General features: G+C 49.8%; 2 protein-coding genes across 12 annotated transcripts in view; one reads left to right on the forward strand and one right to left on the reverse strand.

Annotated features, from left to right (window-relative positions):
- The window catches only part of Ccdc33 (coiled-coil domain containing 33), a 110,861-nt gene extending 94,768 nt beyond the window's left edge, over nt 1–16,093 (forward strand). For 3 of the 11 annotated variants that reach the window (XM_076925545.1, XM_076925547.1, XM_076925552.1), the window contains 10 exons: nt 1,551–1,710; nt 1,979–2,070; nt 2,254–2,385; nt 2,475–2,568; nt 3,473–3,621; nt 3,958–4,164; nt 4,801–4,887; nt 5,258–5,371; nt 6,298–6,495; nt 11,585–16,093. In XM_076925545.1, the coding sequence (XP_076781660.1) occupies nt 1,551–1,710; nt 1,979–2,070; nt 2,254–2,385; nt 2,475–2,568; nt 3,473–3,621; nt 3,958–4,164; nt 4,801–4,887; nt 5,258–5,371; nt 6,298–6,414 (1,152 nt within the window). In that variant the 3' untranslated portion in view covers nt 6,415–6,495; nt 11,585–16,093. The remainder of the gene's footprint in view (nt 1–1,550; nt 1,711–1,978; nt 2,071–2,253; nt 2,386–2,474; nt 2,569–3,472; nt 3,622–3,957; nt 4,165–4,800; nt 4,888–5,257; nt 5,372–6,297; nt 6,496–11,584) is intronic. The other 8 variants (XM_076925549.1, XM_076925553.1, XM_076925556.1 and 5 more) reach the window with 4 other exon arrangements.
- Nucleotides 8,076–19,153, reverse strand: Cyp11a1 (cytochrome P450 family 11 subfamily A member 1). The gene is made up of 9 exons (XM_076925562.1): nt 18,824–19,153; nt 17,687–17,842; nt 15,676–15,875; nt 14,623–14,826; nt 13,588–13,745; nt 9,873–10,039; nt 9,508–9,586; nt 8,824–9,021; nt 8,076–8,413 (listed from the first exon to the last, which is right to left on the reverse strand). Exons 1-9 carry the CDS (start codon nt 19,081–19,083, stop codon nt 8,264–8,266), a joined length of 1,572 nt encoding a protein of 523 aa, XP_076781677.1. The 5' UTR covers nt 19,084–19,153; the 3' UTR covers nt 8,076–8,263.
- Nucleotides 19,154–19,469: the final 316 nt, after the last annotated feature.

Here is a 19,469-nt window from a genome sequence, read left to right on the forward strand (position 1 = left end):
ATAGATAGATACATACATACATACATACATACATAACATACATAGTACATAGATACATAGATAGATAGATACATACATACATACATAGTACATAGTAGATAGATAGATAGATAGATAGATAGATAGATACATACATACATACATACATACATACATACATAACATACATAGTACATAGATACATAGATAGATAGATACATACATACATACATTACATACATAGTACATAGATAGATACATACATACATACATACATAGTACATAGTAGATAGATAGATAGATAGATAGATAGATAGATAGATAGATAGTCTATGCTTGGAACTTGTAATAATAGTACAGAATCTGATTGGCAAACAAATTCAGGGCTCAAGATATGGTTCAGTAGATAAAGTATCAGATCTTGAGTTTGATGCCAAGCACCCATGTAAATGTCAGGCATGGTGTTGGCGTGTCTGTAATCCTAGCATGAGGGAGGTGGAAACAGGAGAGCCCTAACGACCCACTGACCAAGCAACCTAGCCGAAACGACACACTCCAGCCAAGGAAGAATTGCACTATGTCAGGGAGTGGATCTCATTCTCGAGGTTGACGCTCAAGGCTGAGCATCTGTATCCACCCACACAGGCACACCCGCACTCACATCAAATGCATATACATTACGCTCAGTTGCCCTGTACATGTATAGGCAGACTTAAGTTTTGTTTTTTCAAAAAGAAAAAAAGGGGGAAAAAACCCCAAACACACTCAAGCACCAGCAGACTTCAATTTCAGACCCTGACTTCACTACCCATTACCCTTAACACTAAGTTGCTTGCCCCTCTGGGGCTTGTCCTGTTTCTCCTTCTGTAAAGGATTTATCCCTTAGGCTTGCTGGGGGTTGAGCGCAGAGAGGCATCTAAAGCACTTAGCAGGAGGCCTGGGATGTGGGGGAAGCCCGGGGATCATTAAGACTATGATTATTGCCCTTCCAGACCCAAGTTGGCTTGCTGCCCCCATCCCCCACATCTCCTCCACCTTATATCTGGATCCTGACCTTGAGACCTTACCTGAGTGTCTAGGGTCTTCTTGGTGTCTCTTTTTGGATGCTGGAGGTTTGGGAAGCTGATGGCGGTTCAGCCTCCGAATGGCTTTGGTGGACCATCTAAGAGGCTCCTCCTGGGAAGAAGTTGGGTTAGAAGAGGGAACAGGAGAAGTGAGAAGGTGAAGGAGTAGCTATGATTTACTCAGAACCTGGAAACATGGCTCCATCCTTTTGAGACTGTTGCCTGCAGGTCTCTTTATTGGATACCTGAACCCTATGTTCCCTGGTGTCACACGAATCAGTGTGGTCCCTGAGGAGACCACATTTGTGTGGCCATCCTCATGCTACCAAGAGAGATGAAGGACCATGTCCAATCACTCTCTGGGTAATTGCTAGGGTTTGGGGAACAGCCTGAGGGTGACTCTGCTCACCAACCTTGAGAGTGACTCACTGTGCATGTGGATATAGAGTGGGATCCCGGGGGTTTGGCAATGAGGCAAGGGTTCAGCTGAGGGTTCTGGGCTTATAGGAGATGAACAATTACCGGCGGGCCATGCAGAAGATGGCAGAGGACATCCTGGCACTGAGGAAGCAGGCCAACATCCTGGAGGAGGAGAACAGCATGCTAAGGAGCCACCTGACCCAGCAGAGCATAGAAGAGCAGAGCAGAGCTGAAGAGGAGAGCCTGGGTGAGCCTCTGGATACCTGCCGGGTCCCGGGCTCTGGGCTGAGCACAGCCGAGGACTGTCACTGGTCCCTGGCAGGGAACTAGGGAGCTTTCTCCAGATACTGTGTGTCCCATCTCAGGAATCCTCTACCCCTCCCACTCCTCCCCACTGTAGACACACTGCCTAGCTATAATGTCTTAGAAGGGGAAACAGAAAATTCCGGGACAAGCCCCAAAGCTGGGATGCGCGTGCCTCTGCCTGTTCTTGAGCCAGCTTCTTCCCACCTCAGCGGTGTCCATGAAGCAGAGGCTACTGCTGAATGAACTGGATATGAAGAGGCTTCGAGACAGGGTGCAGCACCTGCAGAATGAGCTGATTCGGGTGAGCTAGGGTTTGCTGGACAGAGGGACAGAGCCGCCGGGCAGAGTCCTGAGAAGTATTCAGAGCAGAGAGAAAGAGTACACAGTGGGGAGGGAAGCTGGCCAGTGCAGGGTTCCGCAGGATCCCTATGTGCCCCTGTGGCTGGGGTAACTTCCCATGGACCCATTCACCTCCACCCTGCAGAAGAATGATCGAGAAAAGGAGTTGCTGCTTCTGTACCAGGCTCAGCAGCCACAGGCTGCACAGCTGAGGCGGTTCCATGACAAGTTGCAGAAGGTGAAGGCCCTGGAAGACACTGTGCGGCACCAGGAGAAGGCAGGTGCCAGGGCCAGGTGTGGAGGAGGGGCAGCAGCCTAGAGGTGGTGAAGCTCTCAAGCCAGCCCAATCTTGGCCTCTGTCACCAGGTGATCGAGAAGATGGAGCAGATATTGGAAGAAAGGCTCTGTGAGCAGAAGGAGCCAGCACGCTCAAACAGGCTACAGGGGAAGCCTGTCATGGGTGGGTTTACTCCCCAAGGTAGACCAGAATAAATGACCTTCCAGTTTCTGTCTTGCCCTGGGGCCCCCAGTTTCACAAGAACCTTCAGAGAAGGGTCAGTTCTCTGTTATGTCTGTGAGGTGGAATACTCCAGATTCCCTGGAAAACACTACTCTCTCCTCTCAAGTATTGAGAGCGCCTATGGTGATCAGAGCCTTTCTCTGTCATTAAACTCTTTAGGACATAAGGACAGTGTGTGAGCCAGGTAGAAAGAGACCAGACCTCTAAGGTTGATGCCCTATGAACCACAGGGGCAGAGAGAACCAACCCCAGATGGACAGCCCCCTAGGCAGCAGCAATCCTCAAGTTCTCAGCTTCCCCACCTCTTGGCGTCTTTCCTATTCTGCCTTCCCAAAGCAAACAGACAAGACCACTCTGATAGTATCAGTTTATTTTCCCCATTGGTGTAAACCACAGCCATCCACAGCTGTCAATCAAAAGTGGCTCCGATAAGCAGGAAAGAATACGATAACACCTTTATCAAGTGGACCATCTCCCTGGCCACGTGGGGAGACTCTCCAAGTATCTCTGTATGGCTGGCCCTGGGCCCAAGTCTTCACAGGTGGTTAGGCACTCAGGGTCTGAAAGTCTTTAGAAAACAGTGAAAATCTTGGGGATCCTTATTCACCTGGAGTCTGGGTGAGTCTACAGAAGGCAACCAAGCCAAAGGACCAGAGACAAATACAAGGAGAGTCAAGCAGGGAGAATCATGGGAAAACGCTGACGTAGGAACCTAAACAGTCTAGGAGGACAGCCTGAGGGATGGACCCGACTCCACTGGCAAAAGGGAGCCATTGATGCTGAGGTTAATGGGGACATAGATGCAAGAAAGCCTGTCTCACAGGCACCTGTCCCGTGTCCACAGCCTCTGGAATTCCCCTGGGCCCCGTGGGAGAGACCCTGGCTGTCGATCTGTACTCTATGCTGTTGGCAGAAAACACGAGGCTTCGGACAGAGCTGGAAAAGAACCGCCAGCAGTCAGCCCCCATCATTCTGCAGCAGCAAGCCCTACCGGTAAGAGCTGTCATACAGGCCTGGCTTGAGCCTGCCGGCCCTGGTCAGCACATAACCCACAATCATCCCCAGCATAAACTAAGTTGATTCGGACCAGAATCTGGGCTTCCCAGCACCCAACAGCACTGGAAACACTTGCTCTTGTGCTCCTAAGATAACTGTCTCACCATTGTCTACTATCCTGGGAGAGAGCAAGGCCCTGGCTCACCCTTGACCCCTGAACCCTGACTTCACCTGCCACCTGGCTTACTCCCATCTAGACACCCTCCCACCATGGGGCCTCTCAGGACCTTCTGGGATTGGTACAGCCTTGGAGAGCCCTTTTCCCCATCCCAGGTGGATCCCAGGGAATTGGGAGCAGGTGGAGACTTGGCAGAGAGCCTACAAGATACAAATGGCCCAGGCCACTCCAAGTACACAGAGACCCTGCCAGCACAGGTGGGTGTCCCGGGAGGCTACTCCACTGCCCAGGCTGCTCCAGGCGCCCCTACGGTGTACAAACCCAAAGTCAGTATTTGGAGATATGGTGACACGAGGATGCAGGTGAGTGTGTCTCTTCATCCCAGGAAGTGAGTTCTGTTTGCAGTGTCCCAATGCATGGGGAGCCAGACAAAGCCTGAGAGATGGGCCTCTTCTGTTCTGAGGAGCCTTTATTCTACAGGAAGACTCCACTTAACCACATTCTGGGTATTAAAGGGGGCTCATTAATGCAGTTTACATAAGCAGCTGATATATTAAAGCATTCGGTATGAGTTGGGGGTGTAGCTCAGGTGATAGAATTCTTGCCTAGCATATACGAGAAGTCCCGTGTTCGATCCCCAACACTGCGTAAACCTACACATGCCTGTAATCCGAACACTCAGAATAATGGGGGGCAGGAGGAACAGAAGTGAAGTCATTCTCACAATGTAGTGAGTTCAAGGCCAGCCAGGAACGTATGTTATCCCACCTTAAAAGATGTTTTAACGTTAGACGCCCCAATACTGAGTGGGAAGCAATGTAGAGGATTAAGTGTTCATGAAGCCCTATGACGACCTTAAGGGAGAGGCGTGGCTTGGGAGTGAGGCTCTGTATCCGCAGCTGAATTTAAAACCCACATCTGGCTGGTTTTCCTTGCTTCCATGGCTCTCCTGGCCTAAGCTCCCAGCTAGGGCCTTACAGTAGTGTGCGCTCCCACAGGACTTCCTTGGTGGAACTTCAGACAAGGTTAACCTCCTGGCCAAGCTAGAACAAGCTCGGAGTCGGATCTTGTCCCTGGAAAACCAGGTAAGTGAGGTGCTGGGGTTGATCAGGCTAGGCCAGGCTCACTGTTCAGCCTATGGCCAGGGGCAAGGCTTAGTATACAAGCAGAGTCAGGACTCAGTGTCTGACTACAAAATTGGGCTTGGTATATGAGGGTCAGCCTTAGTCTGTGACCAGAGTCAAAGCTCAGTGTGGATTCAGGTCAGATCAGACTCCATACAAACTGCAGAGATCCAACTGTCTTAGGCTGAGTGTTTGGCACTTCACCTCTGCTACTGCCAGACTTTGCTTGCCTTTCCCCAGAGGATAGGCCCAAATTCTATTTGTCCTAGCTCGGAGGAGGGGGGCCCATACTGAGTGCTGGCTTTCCAACGTCTTCTCTCCATGTCTGAAGCTGGAGGACTCAGCTCGCCACTGGGCACGAGAGAAGCAAAACCTGGCCATTCGGCGTCAGGAGCAACAATACGGCTTTGGACAGCCACCAAACTCCATCATCATAGACCAGGCTGTGAGTGACCCTGACGGAGCAGTTCCTGGGGATCTAGGTGGTGGGCTAGAAGCCATCCCACCCCAAATCTTGGGGCCCTGAGAAACTCATAGGGAATAGATCCCAAACTAAGTGTCAGAAGTCTTGAGCTGAGGTCCTATTGTCAGCAAACTGGATATTCAAGTGGCCTCCATTCCTCTACCCATGTGAAGGGCAGGGATGTCTGTCCATGTGTCCCCTTCTCCCATTGGTTGTCATGAACTTCTAGGAGGAGGTCTCTGTGTCTAAGAAATGGTCTATACTATCATTTCTAAGATTCTCTCTCTCTCTCTCTCTCTCTCTCTCTCTCTCTCTCTCTCTCTCTCTCTCTGCTTTTCAAGACAGGGTTCCTATGTATAACAGCCCTGGATGCCCTAGAACTCACTCACTTTGTAGACCAAGCTGGCTTCGAACTCATAGAGGTTTGCCTGCCTCTGCCTCCTAAATGCTGGGATTAAAGGCATGTTTAGCTGCCTTCTTAGATGACATCAGTACTAGGAATAGGTTCACATTGCCTTCCTCCCAGGAACAAATAGCTACCCACAGATACTCACTGCTCCCCACCTGAGGGCCAGTCCTGGGTCTTCACACCCTACAACAAAAGATTCTGATTTTTCTACCCTTCACTATAAGCACTTTGCTTGCAGCCAGGGCTCTACCAGTACTAGACAGAACCTGAAGGATGAGTGGCTTCCAGGGAACATAGGACTAACTCTGCAAACTCATTAGCACTAGGGACCCAGAGATATTGTGCATCACCTTCAGGGATGAAATGAGTTCCAATGGTATCCAGAAGTCACAGCGTACTGGGTTTTAGAGTCTCAGAAGCCTGACTTGCCAGGTGAGATGCCCTGAGGTAATGTACCCTTGGTATGGAGATGGACTCATCTGCCTTACTTCTGTCCCAGAATTCTGGAACAGCCAAGGATCCCCAGCAGCCCTCCAAACTGGAACCCTCACTGCCCAGCTCAGACGTGAAGTTCAACAGACCCTCAAATTCCCAGATTGAGAGCTCTAACCCCTGAGAAGACCTGAGAGTGGAGCACGCCTCCTTCACCATGTTCTGGGAACTCACCCGCCCCCCAAAGATGTCTTTAGTAAAAGCTGTAAGTCAATAAGCACTCGTCTCTCTTGTGGAGTAAGCAACTGGCAGTGGGCCGGCTGTTCTTTTCACATCCAGCTGGGGTCCTGGGTTCTCTGAGGCTGCCTGGTACCTGCTACCTGACCTGGAAAGCGAAAGCTGGGATGATCCCTGGGGTGTTCTGAGGAGAGGGCCATGGAGACTAGAAATAAGGTACCTGAAGTCAAGCTCTGTGCAAGACAAGAGAGAGGCCATGTTTTCCCTCAGCCCCCAACACCTTTCATGTCTGAAATCCTTTTATGCATGCTTAGGTCTTCAGAGTTACCCAGGAACAGAAAGGCTTGAAGCTTTTCTATGACACCATTCAAATATCCCATCATGGCTGGCAGAACAGGTGACACGCGTATAAGTATATTAGGAAGTCATGAGGGCTTGGGCTCTAGCTGGCCTGAGTTCTGGGGCATGAGCATTCTGGGTGACTCTAACTAACTGGAAATCTCTCTGAACTCCAGATTCTTCATCTACCCTGTGCAGAGCTGACTGTCTAGCAAGGAGGCTCTTTCCAGCGCTGACAGTTCTGAGGCATCTTTGAGAGGAAAAACAGCATAAAGGACAGAGAGAGAGAGAGAGAGAGAGAGAGAGAGAGAGAGAGAGAGAGAGAAGGGGGAACAGAGGGGGGATGAGGGGGAGGGGGAAAGGGGAGAGGGGAGGGAGAGAGGGAAGAGAGGAGGAAGAGAAAGAGGAGGAGGGGGGAGAGGGGAGAGAGGGGAAGAGGGGAGAAGAGGGGGAAAGGGGAGAAAGAAGAGAGGGAGAGGAGAGAGGGAGGAGAGAGACAGACAGACAGACAGACAGACAGACAGACAGACAGACATGGGAGGAATGTCATAGACTAGGGAGAAGAAAAAGCCTCAAAAGTAAACCCAGAACCTGCAGCCAAGCCAGCAAGGACTACTGTTCTGAACTGGCCTAGTCTCCACACCTGTTTACAGGACTTGGACTTAGGTATCCAGGATCCAGCAAGGTTCTGGCACCTGCTCATAGCTAGGCTATAGAACCAGAAGCAGAGGGACATAATAGGCCTGACTGAGACAGGTGTCATATAAACCAAATTCTGGTCTAGACACTATCCTGTTCTCTTAGAATAGTCCCGGTAGCATGCCCACTGGAAGGGCCGGCAGAGGGCAGGGAGCCTGTTGGCCTTCTGTCTTCAGGCTCTGTTTTCTCACATCAACCTCTTCCTGGCATAATGCTTCACCACAGGCCTCAGCCATGGCCATGGTCAACACAGAGGAGTCACAATGCCACAAGGAGCGCCTACTGCAGCCAGCCAAGCAGAACCCCACACCAGCCTCTCCTTCCCTGCAAATCCACCCAGGACAGAGATTACCCACATCTCTGGGGCCACCCTGTTCTCAGAGCAGAGCTCCCTGGGTCTTAGTTCAGGTCTTAGCTCCCTGAACTGCTGGGGCTGGAGGGTCACAGTTGGGCTGGATAACTACTCCTCAACTCCCCACATGCTCCTCATGCCACTGTTGACCAGGGATCAGGATACAACTCCCTGAGGACAATGAATGCCTTAGTAGTCTGACAGATACAAATACTCCCCAGCGTTCACATGTTTATTAACCTCCTGGGTAAGTAAAGAGAGAGAAAGAGAGAGAGAGAGGGTGAAGGAGAAGAAGGCCCAGCTAACCTGAGCAGGTAATCACAGAGTGCTGTTTCTGGAGATACAGAGACAACCACCCTCAAATGCCCCCAGTGAGCCATCTTCCCTTGTGACTCCAGCCTGTAGTTCACACAGTGTCGCCCTTTCTGGTCACCGCTGGGTCCTGCTTGAGAGGCTGGAAGTTGAAGAAGATGGGCTTCTCAGGCACCAAGATGAGACTGAACTTGGTCCCCACATCACGGAGACTTTGGACTTCAATTCTGAAGTTCTCCAGCACCTGAAGAAGAAAGACGAGGAAAGGAGGACTTGTCCCTCCTGGGTCACACACACATAACGTCTGTAGGCACAGGGTCAATCTGCTGAGTATGGTCTTAAGAACACACCACAGAACCTCTCTCTGTGTCTAAATGGGCCCTGCATGCTCTCTCGTGGATTTAGCCTTTGACCTTAACTGGTCTGTAGCAACCTCTCCACCTCACCTCCTGAGTGGGGGGCATAGATGCTCAGGGGATGTCAATGGGTAGTAAGTGGGTTAGCCCAAAGGAGGAAGCAGCTGAGAGTTGTAGGAGACGAACGAGCCTTGGCTCTGCGCCCTCCTTGGATTCCGACAGAGGAGGGTTAGTGACTTCACTGGAGTCAGTGAAATCCCAGGGTGCTGACGTGTCCCAGAGCCAGAGCCCGACTCACATTGATGAGGAAGATGGTCATCTCCAGCTCTGCAATCCGCCGGCCCAGACACTGTCGAACACCCCAGCCAAAGCCCAAGTACCGGAAGTAGGTGTCATTTTGGCTTTTCTCCAGCCAACGGGTTGGGTCAAACTTCTTTGGATTGGGAAAGAAGCTGGGTTCTCGACCCATGGCATAGCTAGCCACCTGTACCAAAGTCTAGGAGCAAGGTGACAAGGCTTAAGCAGTTCCAGTTCCCCGCCGTCCTGGGTACAACCCTAGTCCCAGCTTCCTCAGGTCCCTGCTTTCAAACCCGGCTGCCCAGCTACCCAATACAGGACAGGGCATGGCCTTCTGCCTACTGTGTAGCATCAAACAAGGGCCCAGCCCTCTGTGAACCCTGATAAAGGCTGAAGACACAACATTAGGAACAACACATATGGTTTTCTCTACTCCTCCCTCACCCTCAACCCAGAAAGGCCACTCATGTTAGTCTCCTACCCCTGGACTCCAGTGTCCATTACCCACCATGCCCCCCCAATACCTTTTACACAAACTAGACCATTTTAGCTCAGTATTTACCAATGGACCAGCATCAGGAAGAAACACTTAGATAGAAGCCCCCATCCCCACCATCTGCCCAGAACTGAAGCCTGCTCCCCCTTCTCCTCCATCTGACTGGCAGAGTTCCTGAGTCCTACCTACCTTGGCTGGAATCCTGTAATTACGAAGCACCAGGTCATTCACAATATACCTCTGCAAGGTCACGGAGATGGGGTGGAGTCTGCAGAAAGAGGACCCTTAGAGATAGGTGGTCCCAGATCCTGGAGTCAGGTTACATCCTCTACCCTGACTCCCACACCAGCCTGGAATTTCAGCCCCACACTACAGCATCCCAGGGGGCGGGGGGGTGGGGACTAAAGCAGAGTTCTGCTTTTAGATCTATCTTCCCAGCCCTGCTTGTCTCTTCCAAATATCACCTGAAATCTCCCTTTCTGATTCTAATCTTCTCCATTAGCCCATCCTTGAAACCTTTCTCCAGGGGCTGGGCATGGGTATACTGGACTTGCCTCAGTGTCTCCTTGATGCTGGCTTTGAGGAGTGGGACCAACTGCACCATCTTGGCCATGTCTCCCTGGGCCTGTTTCCGGGCGGCCAGGACTTCAGCCCGCAGCACCTCCTGGACCTTCAAGTTGTGTGCCATCTCATAAAGGTTCCACTGCAGGGTCATGGAGGTCTGGTAGGAACATGGATTGTGAAGGTCAAGAAGCCCTGTCACTTCAAGTCACCTCACCAGGACCCATATTACTCTCAAACCCCACATCCGAGACCATTTGCAAAATCTTCAAAAGGCCTTCTTGGGTTTTCTTGATGTCCAAGTAGGGAGTTTGTGATGTAATCAATTAGAGCAGTGCTTGCCTAACAAGCAAACGGCCCAAGGCTCCATCCCTAACACCATATACGCTGGGTGTGTTGGTGCATTTGGGGAGGCAGGAGGATTCAGAAGTTTAAGATCATCCTTCAAGGCTAGCCTGGGCTACCTGATTATACTGCCTCAAAAAAATAGCTAATGCTGAGGAAGGGATATTCAGAGCAGGACTTGTCTCTGCCTTCACCCTGAGTGTTAGCAGCCCTCATTCATCTCCTAACAAATGGAGTGTGCTCTTCTGGAGGGCTCCAGAGTCTTCCAGAAACCACATGTATATATATATTTCTGTAAGGCTTGCATACCCATGTCCATGTCACTGGGCATAGTGGCACAGGCCTCTAATCCCAGCACTTGGGAGTCAGAGGCTGGTGGATTTCCAAGTTCAAGGCCAGCCTGGTCTACAAAGAGAGTTCCAGGATAGCTCACCCACAGCAGTCTAAACCTCAGCGTTCACACCAGCAGCAGACCTGAAAGGAAGACTCAACCATCCTGAAACCAGACCACAGATCTCCGTTCTCCGTCTTTGCTACTGAGAAAGATGTGCCGGGATTAATGAAGTGGTGTCAGCATCCACCAGCGACTCTATCCAAGCCCCACAGTGACTCAACCAAGTTAGCAGAGGAAGTCTATATGAGGCCCCAGCCTGGAACACCCTTGTCCGGGGATGGGAAACAGGGATTGCAGACTTGTTAACCAAGGGTCATATTTCTGTCCAAAAGGCTTAAACATAAACACCTCTTTCTTCCTGGCAGAGACAAAAGTTTTTTTTTTTTTGTTTTTTTTTTTTTTAAAAAAGTCAAGTTACTCCTTGGCTTAAAGTTCTGGCTCTTTAGAGTTTCCAGATGACATGCAGAGGCTCCACAGACACCTGCCTACTGACACCCTAGTGTCTCTCCTACAGCCTCTTCAACACATGCCCAGTACCCTAGCAACTCAGGGCTGCAGACACTGGGAATCTTCCCCAAGGCATTTCGTCCTCCTCAGAGAAAACTTACTTCCCAGAGAGCCAATACAGACTCGTTGAAAACAGATCACATGCGTGTCTGTCTCAGCCTCCCAGCATTTACAGAGTAGACACCTAGAGATAGTGAATTGAGATAGTCCGTTCCACTCTATTAGCTGTGTGCCTCAGCCACGTCACTTAACCTCTCTGTACCACTGTTTGTTTGATCTAAAAAGACGATACCTCACAGTGTCACAGGGCCTTCATGTCTACTTTTATTAAAAGCACAGACTCGTCCGTTGCCCAATGGGCAACAAAACATAAGATAAAAGTTCGGCTTCTTGTCAGGAAAGCAGACCTGTTACCTGGCCTCACTGTCTCCGTTCACATCATGGGTTTTTTTTTTACAGCCTTCAACTCTGCTTCAGATTCCTGCTCAACTCTGTTCAAAAACATCATCCGATCACTTAAAGGACATCTGCAAAAGCTGGCGCACAAGGCTGATTAGTTTGCTTACGATATCTCTTCTCTTCTGAAGCTGAAGACACCGAGATAAGAGGAACTTAGATGGTGCTGAGATTCCAAGAACAGAATCTTACAAGCAGATCGCCTCATGATGGGGTTGCCCCACCCCCAATTACCACAATTGGAATCAAAACAAACTGCCTGCCTGAGAGGAATCTCATAACCAACACTGAACCCCCCCACCCCCACCCGCAAGCAATACTCTGCTTTAGAAACTACTAGTTAATAGCTGTGCAAACCTCTGCCATCTAACACTGTGACATGTGACAGACTTGTTAATACCTGCCTCCAGCCACGTCTTCATCCTCTTTTTCTTCTCCTTCTCCTCCTTCTCCTTCTCCTTCTCCTTTTCCTCCTCCTCCTCCTCTTCCTCCTCTTCCTCCTCCTTCTCCTTCTCCTCCTCCTCTTCCTCCTTCTCTTCCTCCTCTTCCTCCTCCTTCTCCTTCTCCTCCTCCTCTTCCTCCTTCTCTTCCTCCTTCTCCTCCTCCTCCTCCTCCTCCTCTTCCTCCTCCTCCTTTTCCTCTTCCTCCTCCTTCTTCTTTTGGTTTTGTTTTTTTGAGACAGGGTTTCTCTGTGTAACCCTGGCTGTCCTGGAACTCACCCTGTAGACCAGGCTGGTCTTGAACTTACAAAGATCTGCCTACCTCTGCCTCCTGAATGCTTGGATTAAAGGAATGTGCCATCATGGTCTGGCTATTCCAACTCTTACTATCTCATGACATGTCTGCATTTGGATGTGCCCTTTAAGGAGACTATAGGGTGGAAGGGACGTTGGTGAGCGCTAGCCCAGTAACCATGCCCTAAGAAGGAGAAAGTACAACACACAGAGGGAAGCCCATGTATAGATGTGAGGAAGATGGCCACTTTCAAACCTCAGAGTGAATCACTCCTGCCCATGCCTTAATAATGGTTCCAGCTTCAAACTGTGAAAAAAAAATGTCTGTTGTCAGGTCCACTAATCTGTTATTGTGGGTGGTTTACGAGATCAAGACTACCAGCATCCTGTCTCAGGCCTGAGAATGCTGTAATTCTACCATTTGGGAGCCCACAGCAGGAAGGTTGGTGTGAATTCAAGCCCGGCCTGAGCTATAGAGTGAATTCCAGGTCCACTTACACTACAAAGTGAGACCTTGTCCAAAACAAACAAACAAACAAACAAAAAATATACAAAGGGTCTGAAAATGTAGCTTATTTGGTAAAACGTTTACCTAGCATTGAATGCATTGAAGCCTTGGGTTTGGTCCCAGCACTGTATAAAATCAAACATAGTGGGGGCAGAAGAGATGGCTCAGCAGGTAAGAAGACATAGCCTTAGCGCCTATGCAGTGGCTCACAACTGTAAAGCCAGTTCCAAGGGACCTGACACCATATTCTGACCTCCCATGTACCAGGCACTCACATGGTGCACAAAAATATACGCAGGTAAAACACTCAAACACATAAGAAACAAATAAAAGCAAACTCTTTAAAGAATCAAGCATGGTGATAACACCTCTATAATTCCTAAATTCAGGGAGTGGAGGCAGAAAAACCAGGAGTTCAAGGTCATCCTTGACTACATAGTGAATTCAAAGCCATCCTGGGCTACATCCTGTTTCCTATCTCAAAAACAATCAAATTCTATACAGGACCTGAACTGAAGTTATTCCCTTCTTTCTCACAGATAAATCAGTCTCAGATCCTGCCCTGTAGGTGGTAAAATGTTAGGGTCATGGCAGGACTTTGGCCTCACCCTTCTAGGAGACCACTGTGTAAGACCCAGCACAATGGGAGAGAATCATATCATACAGGCCCAGCTTCTCACCTTGAACAGCTTCAGACAACACAGCTGATGGGGAAGGGAGCATGTGGGCACCAAGGAGGCTCACGCCGGGCCCACAGCACTCACCGTGTCCACCCCTCCTGCCAGCATCTCTGTAATGTTGGCTTGGATATTCTTGAAGGGCAGCTTGTTGCCTCTCAGGAGACTATAAAGGACACCAGGGTACTTGCTGATGTCTTGCTTCTGCCTTAAGTCCCAAAAGAAGTTCTGGGTGTATTCATCAGCTATGGAGCAGGAAGAACAGAATGAGGCCAGTGGGAGGGTCATCAGTCTTCAGGGGTGGGGTGCTAAGGTCTGAGTATTCTAGAGCCCCTGCTTTCTAGGCAGTCACTTTGTTAAGCCTCTATTTGTTATGTCTGTATACCATGTGTGTACAATGTCCATGAAGGCCAGAGGAGGGTATTGGATTACCTGGGACTGGAGTTACAGAGAGTTGTGAGCTACCCCGTAGATTAGGAATTGAACCAGGGTCCTCTGGAAGAGCAACCAGTGCTCTTAACAACTGAGACAGTTCCCCAGTCCTTGTCATTTATTTCTTGATCATTCCCACTGTGTGTGTGTGGGGGTGGGGGGTGGAATACCAATAAGATGTGACCTCGACTGTTGTTCCTCAGGTACTGTTCACCTTGTTTCTTTCAGATGGAGTCTCTCCTTGGCCTGGAACTCACCAAGTAGTTCAAGGTAGCTGGCCAGTAACCTTCAGAAACACATGTCTTAGCCTTCCTAGTACTGGGACTACAAGCAAGCACCACTATGACTTAATCCCCCTGGAGCTGGAATTACAGGCAGTTGTGATTGTCCTATGTGAGTTCTAGAATTCAAACCCAGGTCCTCTGTAAGAGCAGTAAGTGTCTCTTAACTGCTGAGTCATCCATCTCTCCAGCCCCTAGTCACGAGTCCCTTTCTCCAGAAGAAAAAAGTAATCAACTCCAATCGTCCAGCCCTGACACACATCCTTGCTCCTCAGAGATTTTCCTCCATGGTAAATTAGTGGCCATTGGCTAATTGTGGAACAGAGAAGGCCATTGGTCAGGCATCCAACTGGATGCACTTTCTCAGTTTGGTAGACCATATCCTGAGTCCTGCCAGAGGAGTCCTCACCTTTATTGAAAATCACATCCCAGGCGGCTGCATGGTCCTTCCAGACCTTAGTTCTGAAGAGTCGAAAGAAGTCTGGAGGCACGTTGAGCATGGGGACACTGGTGTGGAACATCTGGTAGACAGCATCGATGAACCGCTGGGACTCGGGGTCCACAATCTCCTCCAACATCCCCAGACGCTCCCCAAACACAACACTGGTGATGGCTGCGGTGAGAGACCGAGGCTGAGGAACCCGTCTTCCAGCCTAGCTCTCCGAGAGCCACGGCTCCCAGAACCATCCCCACCCATGCCCACCACACACAGGAGCTCTCGCTCACCCTTAGCCTCCTCCAGCAAAGAAACCTGAGCCCCAAGAGATGAGAAGACTGCCCTTCTGGCTTCAAGTCAGGTGCTTTGATGGGAAGCACAGACTCCACCTGAGCCAGAATGGAAATGTTCCAGGAGGGGTTTCCCTTTGCTATTGACTGCAATCATTACATCACTTGGCATAGCAGTCTCCAAGTCACCCAAGACTCAATCTGGCTGGAACTAAAAGATTACAACAATCTTCAAGTTCCTCACTTACCACAGGAAAAATTTGAACGCCAATTTCATACCAAGCTCAGGGTACCCTAAATCTTCTGCGGGCAGGCATCACGATTTCGGCTAAGCCGTATGCATCCACTGTTCCTGGTCTATGCCACCTAACTGCCTTACCCAGTCTGGATAATTTCTAGGTGTCCTTCAATACTCAGTTCAGATCAACCGAGCAGGCCACCTATGTCATGCTCAACTTCAGAGGTCTGTTTCTACAAGAGGGAGAATTTTGGCATGAAGGACAGGCCACATCCTTTCTGGCTTTTGGAGGACGGTGGCATGGAGAACCTATGTTTTGGGGACCCCCATAACGTGAATGTCGGATGACAGCTACTTGACTACCCCCTGAGAGGCTGACAGTGTAGAGTGTGTCCAAGAAACCAATTCATACAAGAGCATGGCCTGGGTCTCAAGGTAACAGGGTGAATGCTGGCTCCCTGCCCCCCAGCTCCTGACAGCCATGTGCAAGATCCTTACACTCAAAGGCAAAGCGGAATAGATCATCACTGATGTCTCCTGAGAAGTTTCCAGAATTTTGCTGCTTGATGCGTCTGTGCAAGACCTTGACGAAGTCCTGAGCTACACCTTCCAGCAGGGGCACAAAGTTCTTGATGGCTTCAGGCGCCATCACCTCTTGGTTTAGGACAATTCGGTCTTTCTTCCAGGCGTCTGAACTCCTAGAGAAACACAGGTCCCGCCTCTTGGTCACAGACACCATACCTGGCACAGATGAACATGCTAGGCTCTCTAGCTCAAGAGCCTGCAGCGACAGCAGCTCCCCTCCTCCCAACATTTGCTCTCCTCTCCTACTCCCTCCCAGCCCTGCCTGGCCTCAAACTCAGAGACCTGCCTGCCTCTGCCTCCTGAGTGCTGGGATTAAAGGTGTGCACCACCACCACCTGGCTGCAATGCTTTTTTTTTGTAATTTGGGGGGTTCATTTGTTTATGAATGCTGTGAGCTGGCAAGATGGCTCACTGTTCTTACAGAGGAACCAAGTTCAGTCCCCAGCTTCCCCATAGGGCAACTCACAACCACTTGTAAGAACTGCAGAGGTCCTGGTGCCCTCTCCTAGCCTCCAGAGGCAGCTGTATACACATGGCATATACTTACCCAGACATATACACATAAACGATATGAATAAAAACTTCTTAAAGAAAAGTTTAGAGTCTGGAGGCAAAGAATTTTGTAAACTCATGGTTTCAGCCTAGCCTGCTCCCCCATACACATGTGAGTCCCCCAGCCCAAGTCCCTTCCCTCCCTTCCCTTTTTTTTTTGTATGGTTTAACTGAATCTCTCCTAAAAGACACTAAAAAAAAGTGTGCAATTCTTTCCAGATTTTTAAAATGCCTGTCAGACTTTGGAGTTCTTGCCTTCTCCACTCAGTTTTAAATTTCAGGACAGTTGTGTCACGGACCCAAGTCTGTACATTGTAACATATATATGCAACCTTCTCTCATCCACCATCCTCCTTCATCTCAACCATCTAGATGGTTTCCTGGTTTGTTTCATTTTTTTTCTATAGCCAGAAGAAACATTCTAGCCTATGACCCTGTTCCCTGAGAGGTAATACCTTGTGACATGTCACTAAAATTAGGAACACTATGTGAATCACAGTCATCATGGCCAGTGACTGTCAGTCTTGGGAGTTAACATCCAAGCCCTGCTCACACAGAGGCTAGTTTATGTTCCCACCACAGTGGACGAGAGCTCCAGTTACTCCAGTTGCTCCAGTTGCTCCAGAGCCTAGCCATCCCTTGATTTAGTCACATTTAAAACTTTCCGTGATGCTGGGTGTGGTGGCACATGTCTTTAACCTTTAAAGGAGGCGGAGGCAGGCTGATGTCTGTTTGAGGCCAGTCTGGTCTACATAGCAACTTCTAGAAAGTTCTAGACTATGTAGAAAGACCTTGTCTCAAAACATAGATAGATAGATAGATAGATAGATAGATAGATAGATAGATAGATAGATAGATAGATTTTATATAATTTTTATATATTATATATTCATATATAAATTATATATTATATATTTATATAAAATTATATATACAACTATATATAATTCATCAATGAGCAATTTGGTAAAAAAGCAGCATCTACATCTCAATGGCAGATGTGGCTGTTCTCACAGCTCCTTCAGGCTGTCAGGCCCTTATTTACCACTGTACTGCCAACACCTGGCACAAGGCCTGGTACTTAGCAGGTACTTGATAAAGTGGCACTTAATGGTTAAAGCAATTAGTGAGAACTTTGCAAAGTCTTCACTGTTCATGAAGAACCCCAACCTGACATTCCTCTGGGAATCGGCAGGACAGTTCTCTATCCTGCCATTGTCACCATCACTTACCTTATGGGACAGGAAGATGAGCAGAGCCACTCCTTCCCCCTGCTCCTCCCCCCACCACTTCCCTCCAGCACCCTACACACACACACACACACACACACACACACACACACACACACACACACGGCTCACTCAGAACTCACTTAAAGAGGACCCCAATGGGCCTCTCGTAATACTGGTGATAGGCCACCCAGGGGGGCACGAGGTACCGCTCTGGGTTGGGACCCTCGCATGAGAAAAGCACCGATGCATCCTTGGGGTCCATGATATAAACCGACTCCATGTTGCCCAGCTTCTCCCTGGAAAGACAAGAGCAGCTGATGTCGGACCTGGGGCAGCTGTGAACACCCTGGGCAGCCAGGCCTCTCTACACAACCAGCACGCAGCTTTCTGGCTGGGACCTTTCTTTTTTGCTGAGTCTCGGTTTCACCTATGAAATGGGAGATGGATGTGACATCTGTCTTGTGGAACTGCTGAAGAGCCAAACATGACACGGGTACCTACGACCACTGTGACTCATTCTGAAGGACAGCAGGACACTATCCTGCACCACTCCCAACCCAAATCTTCCATTCATAATCATGTCAATTCCATGCTGAATCTTCTTGTCCTGCTGGGCTTGGAGCCACGGCACACTTCCTTATCATCCATCCTGAAGTGAATTCCCGAATCTCCCACGTTACCAGCCAGCCCGGCCCTTGTTGAATTATAATTCATAGTCACCTGCCCCAAACGTCAGAAGGTACCCTTTTCCTCCATTAAAGTAAAACTTCAAGGTGGGGAGATGGCTCAGGGATTAAGAACGTGTACCATTCTTAGTCAGTTCCCAGCCACAAAGGGCCTGAAGCTGAGGCTGGCACCGAAGCCAGGTGGGGGCTTGGCGGTAGTCAGGTGACCAGTGCCTCATTTCCTCCCCCTGAAGATGGAGACAGTAAACTTGACTTTTAGGGTGACTGAAGGGTAGTCAGCAAGGGGGGCACTGTTTGCTCACACCCCTTCATACCAGTAGAAAGCTATAAAGTCTTGGAGCCAGAAATGAGGGAAGACTATCCAATCCCCAGCCCCAGCCCCAGCCCCAGCCCCAGCCCCAGCCCCAGCCCCAGCCCCAGCCCCAGCCCCAGCCCCAGCCCCAGCCCCAGCCCCAGCCCCAGCCCCAGCCCCAGCCCCAGCCCCAGCCCCAGCCCCAGCCCCAGCCTGGAAGAAATGAAAGTTAAAGGCAGACAGGAACCCGGAGCCCTGTGTCTCTCCCTGTGCCTGCCTCCACCCATTGTCAGACTTACCTGTAAATGGGGCCATACTTTTGGAAATTCTGCATGTGATGATAATGGATTCTCTGTGTGCCATTCTTCCTCCAGAAGTGGTACAGGTTTAGCCAACCATTGTCACCAGGGGAAGGGATCTCATTGAAGGATCGAGGACAGTTAGTGGAGACACCGGCTCCCTTTCCGGTGGCCAGCACTGGACCCTGCCACATAGGGCTCAAGAAAGGTTGGCAGCCTTTGACCAGCGCTGAGCGCAGGGAAAGTCCTTTGGCCAGCATACTGTTCGCACAACTGCCACTTCCTGCTGTACAAGTGTCTCTGCCCCAAACCTCCAGAGCCACATTTATAACCATGAGCTCAAGGCTAAGAGAGAAGCTGATGGACAGTTGACCTCTCCACTCCTCCCCCAGAGGGCTGGCCCCACACAGCCCCTCCCAAACTCAGAGAAAGAACTCCCCAACTTTCTGAAAGGTCTGTAGTATAGTTAGGCAAACACAGGCAGGCAGCTCCAGGTCTCTGATTCCAGTGTCTACCCTGTGGGTCTCTAAGACCACTATCCTTCAGACACATTAAAAGGAAAGCTATCTCCACCTTCATGGGAAGAAAATGAGGCTTAGACCTCCCGGTTAATTGCTAGGCCCCCACTGTGCTTGGGTTCCAACCT

This window comes from Arvicanthis niloticus, chromosome 26 (genome assembly GCF_011762505.2).
Source record: "Arvicanthis niloticus isolate mArvNil1 chromosome 26, mArvNil1.pat.X, whole genome shotgun sequence".
Taxonomy (NCBI): Eukaryota; Metazoa; Chordata; class Mammalia; order Rodentia; family Muridae; genus Arvicanthis; species Arvicanthis niloticus.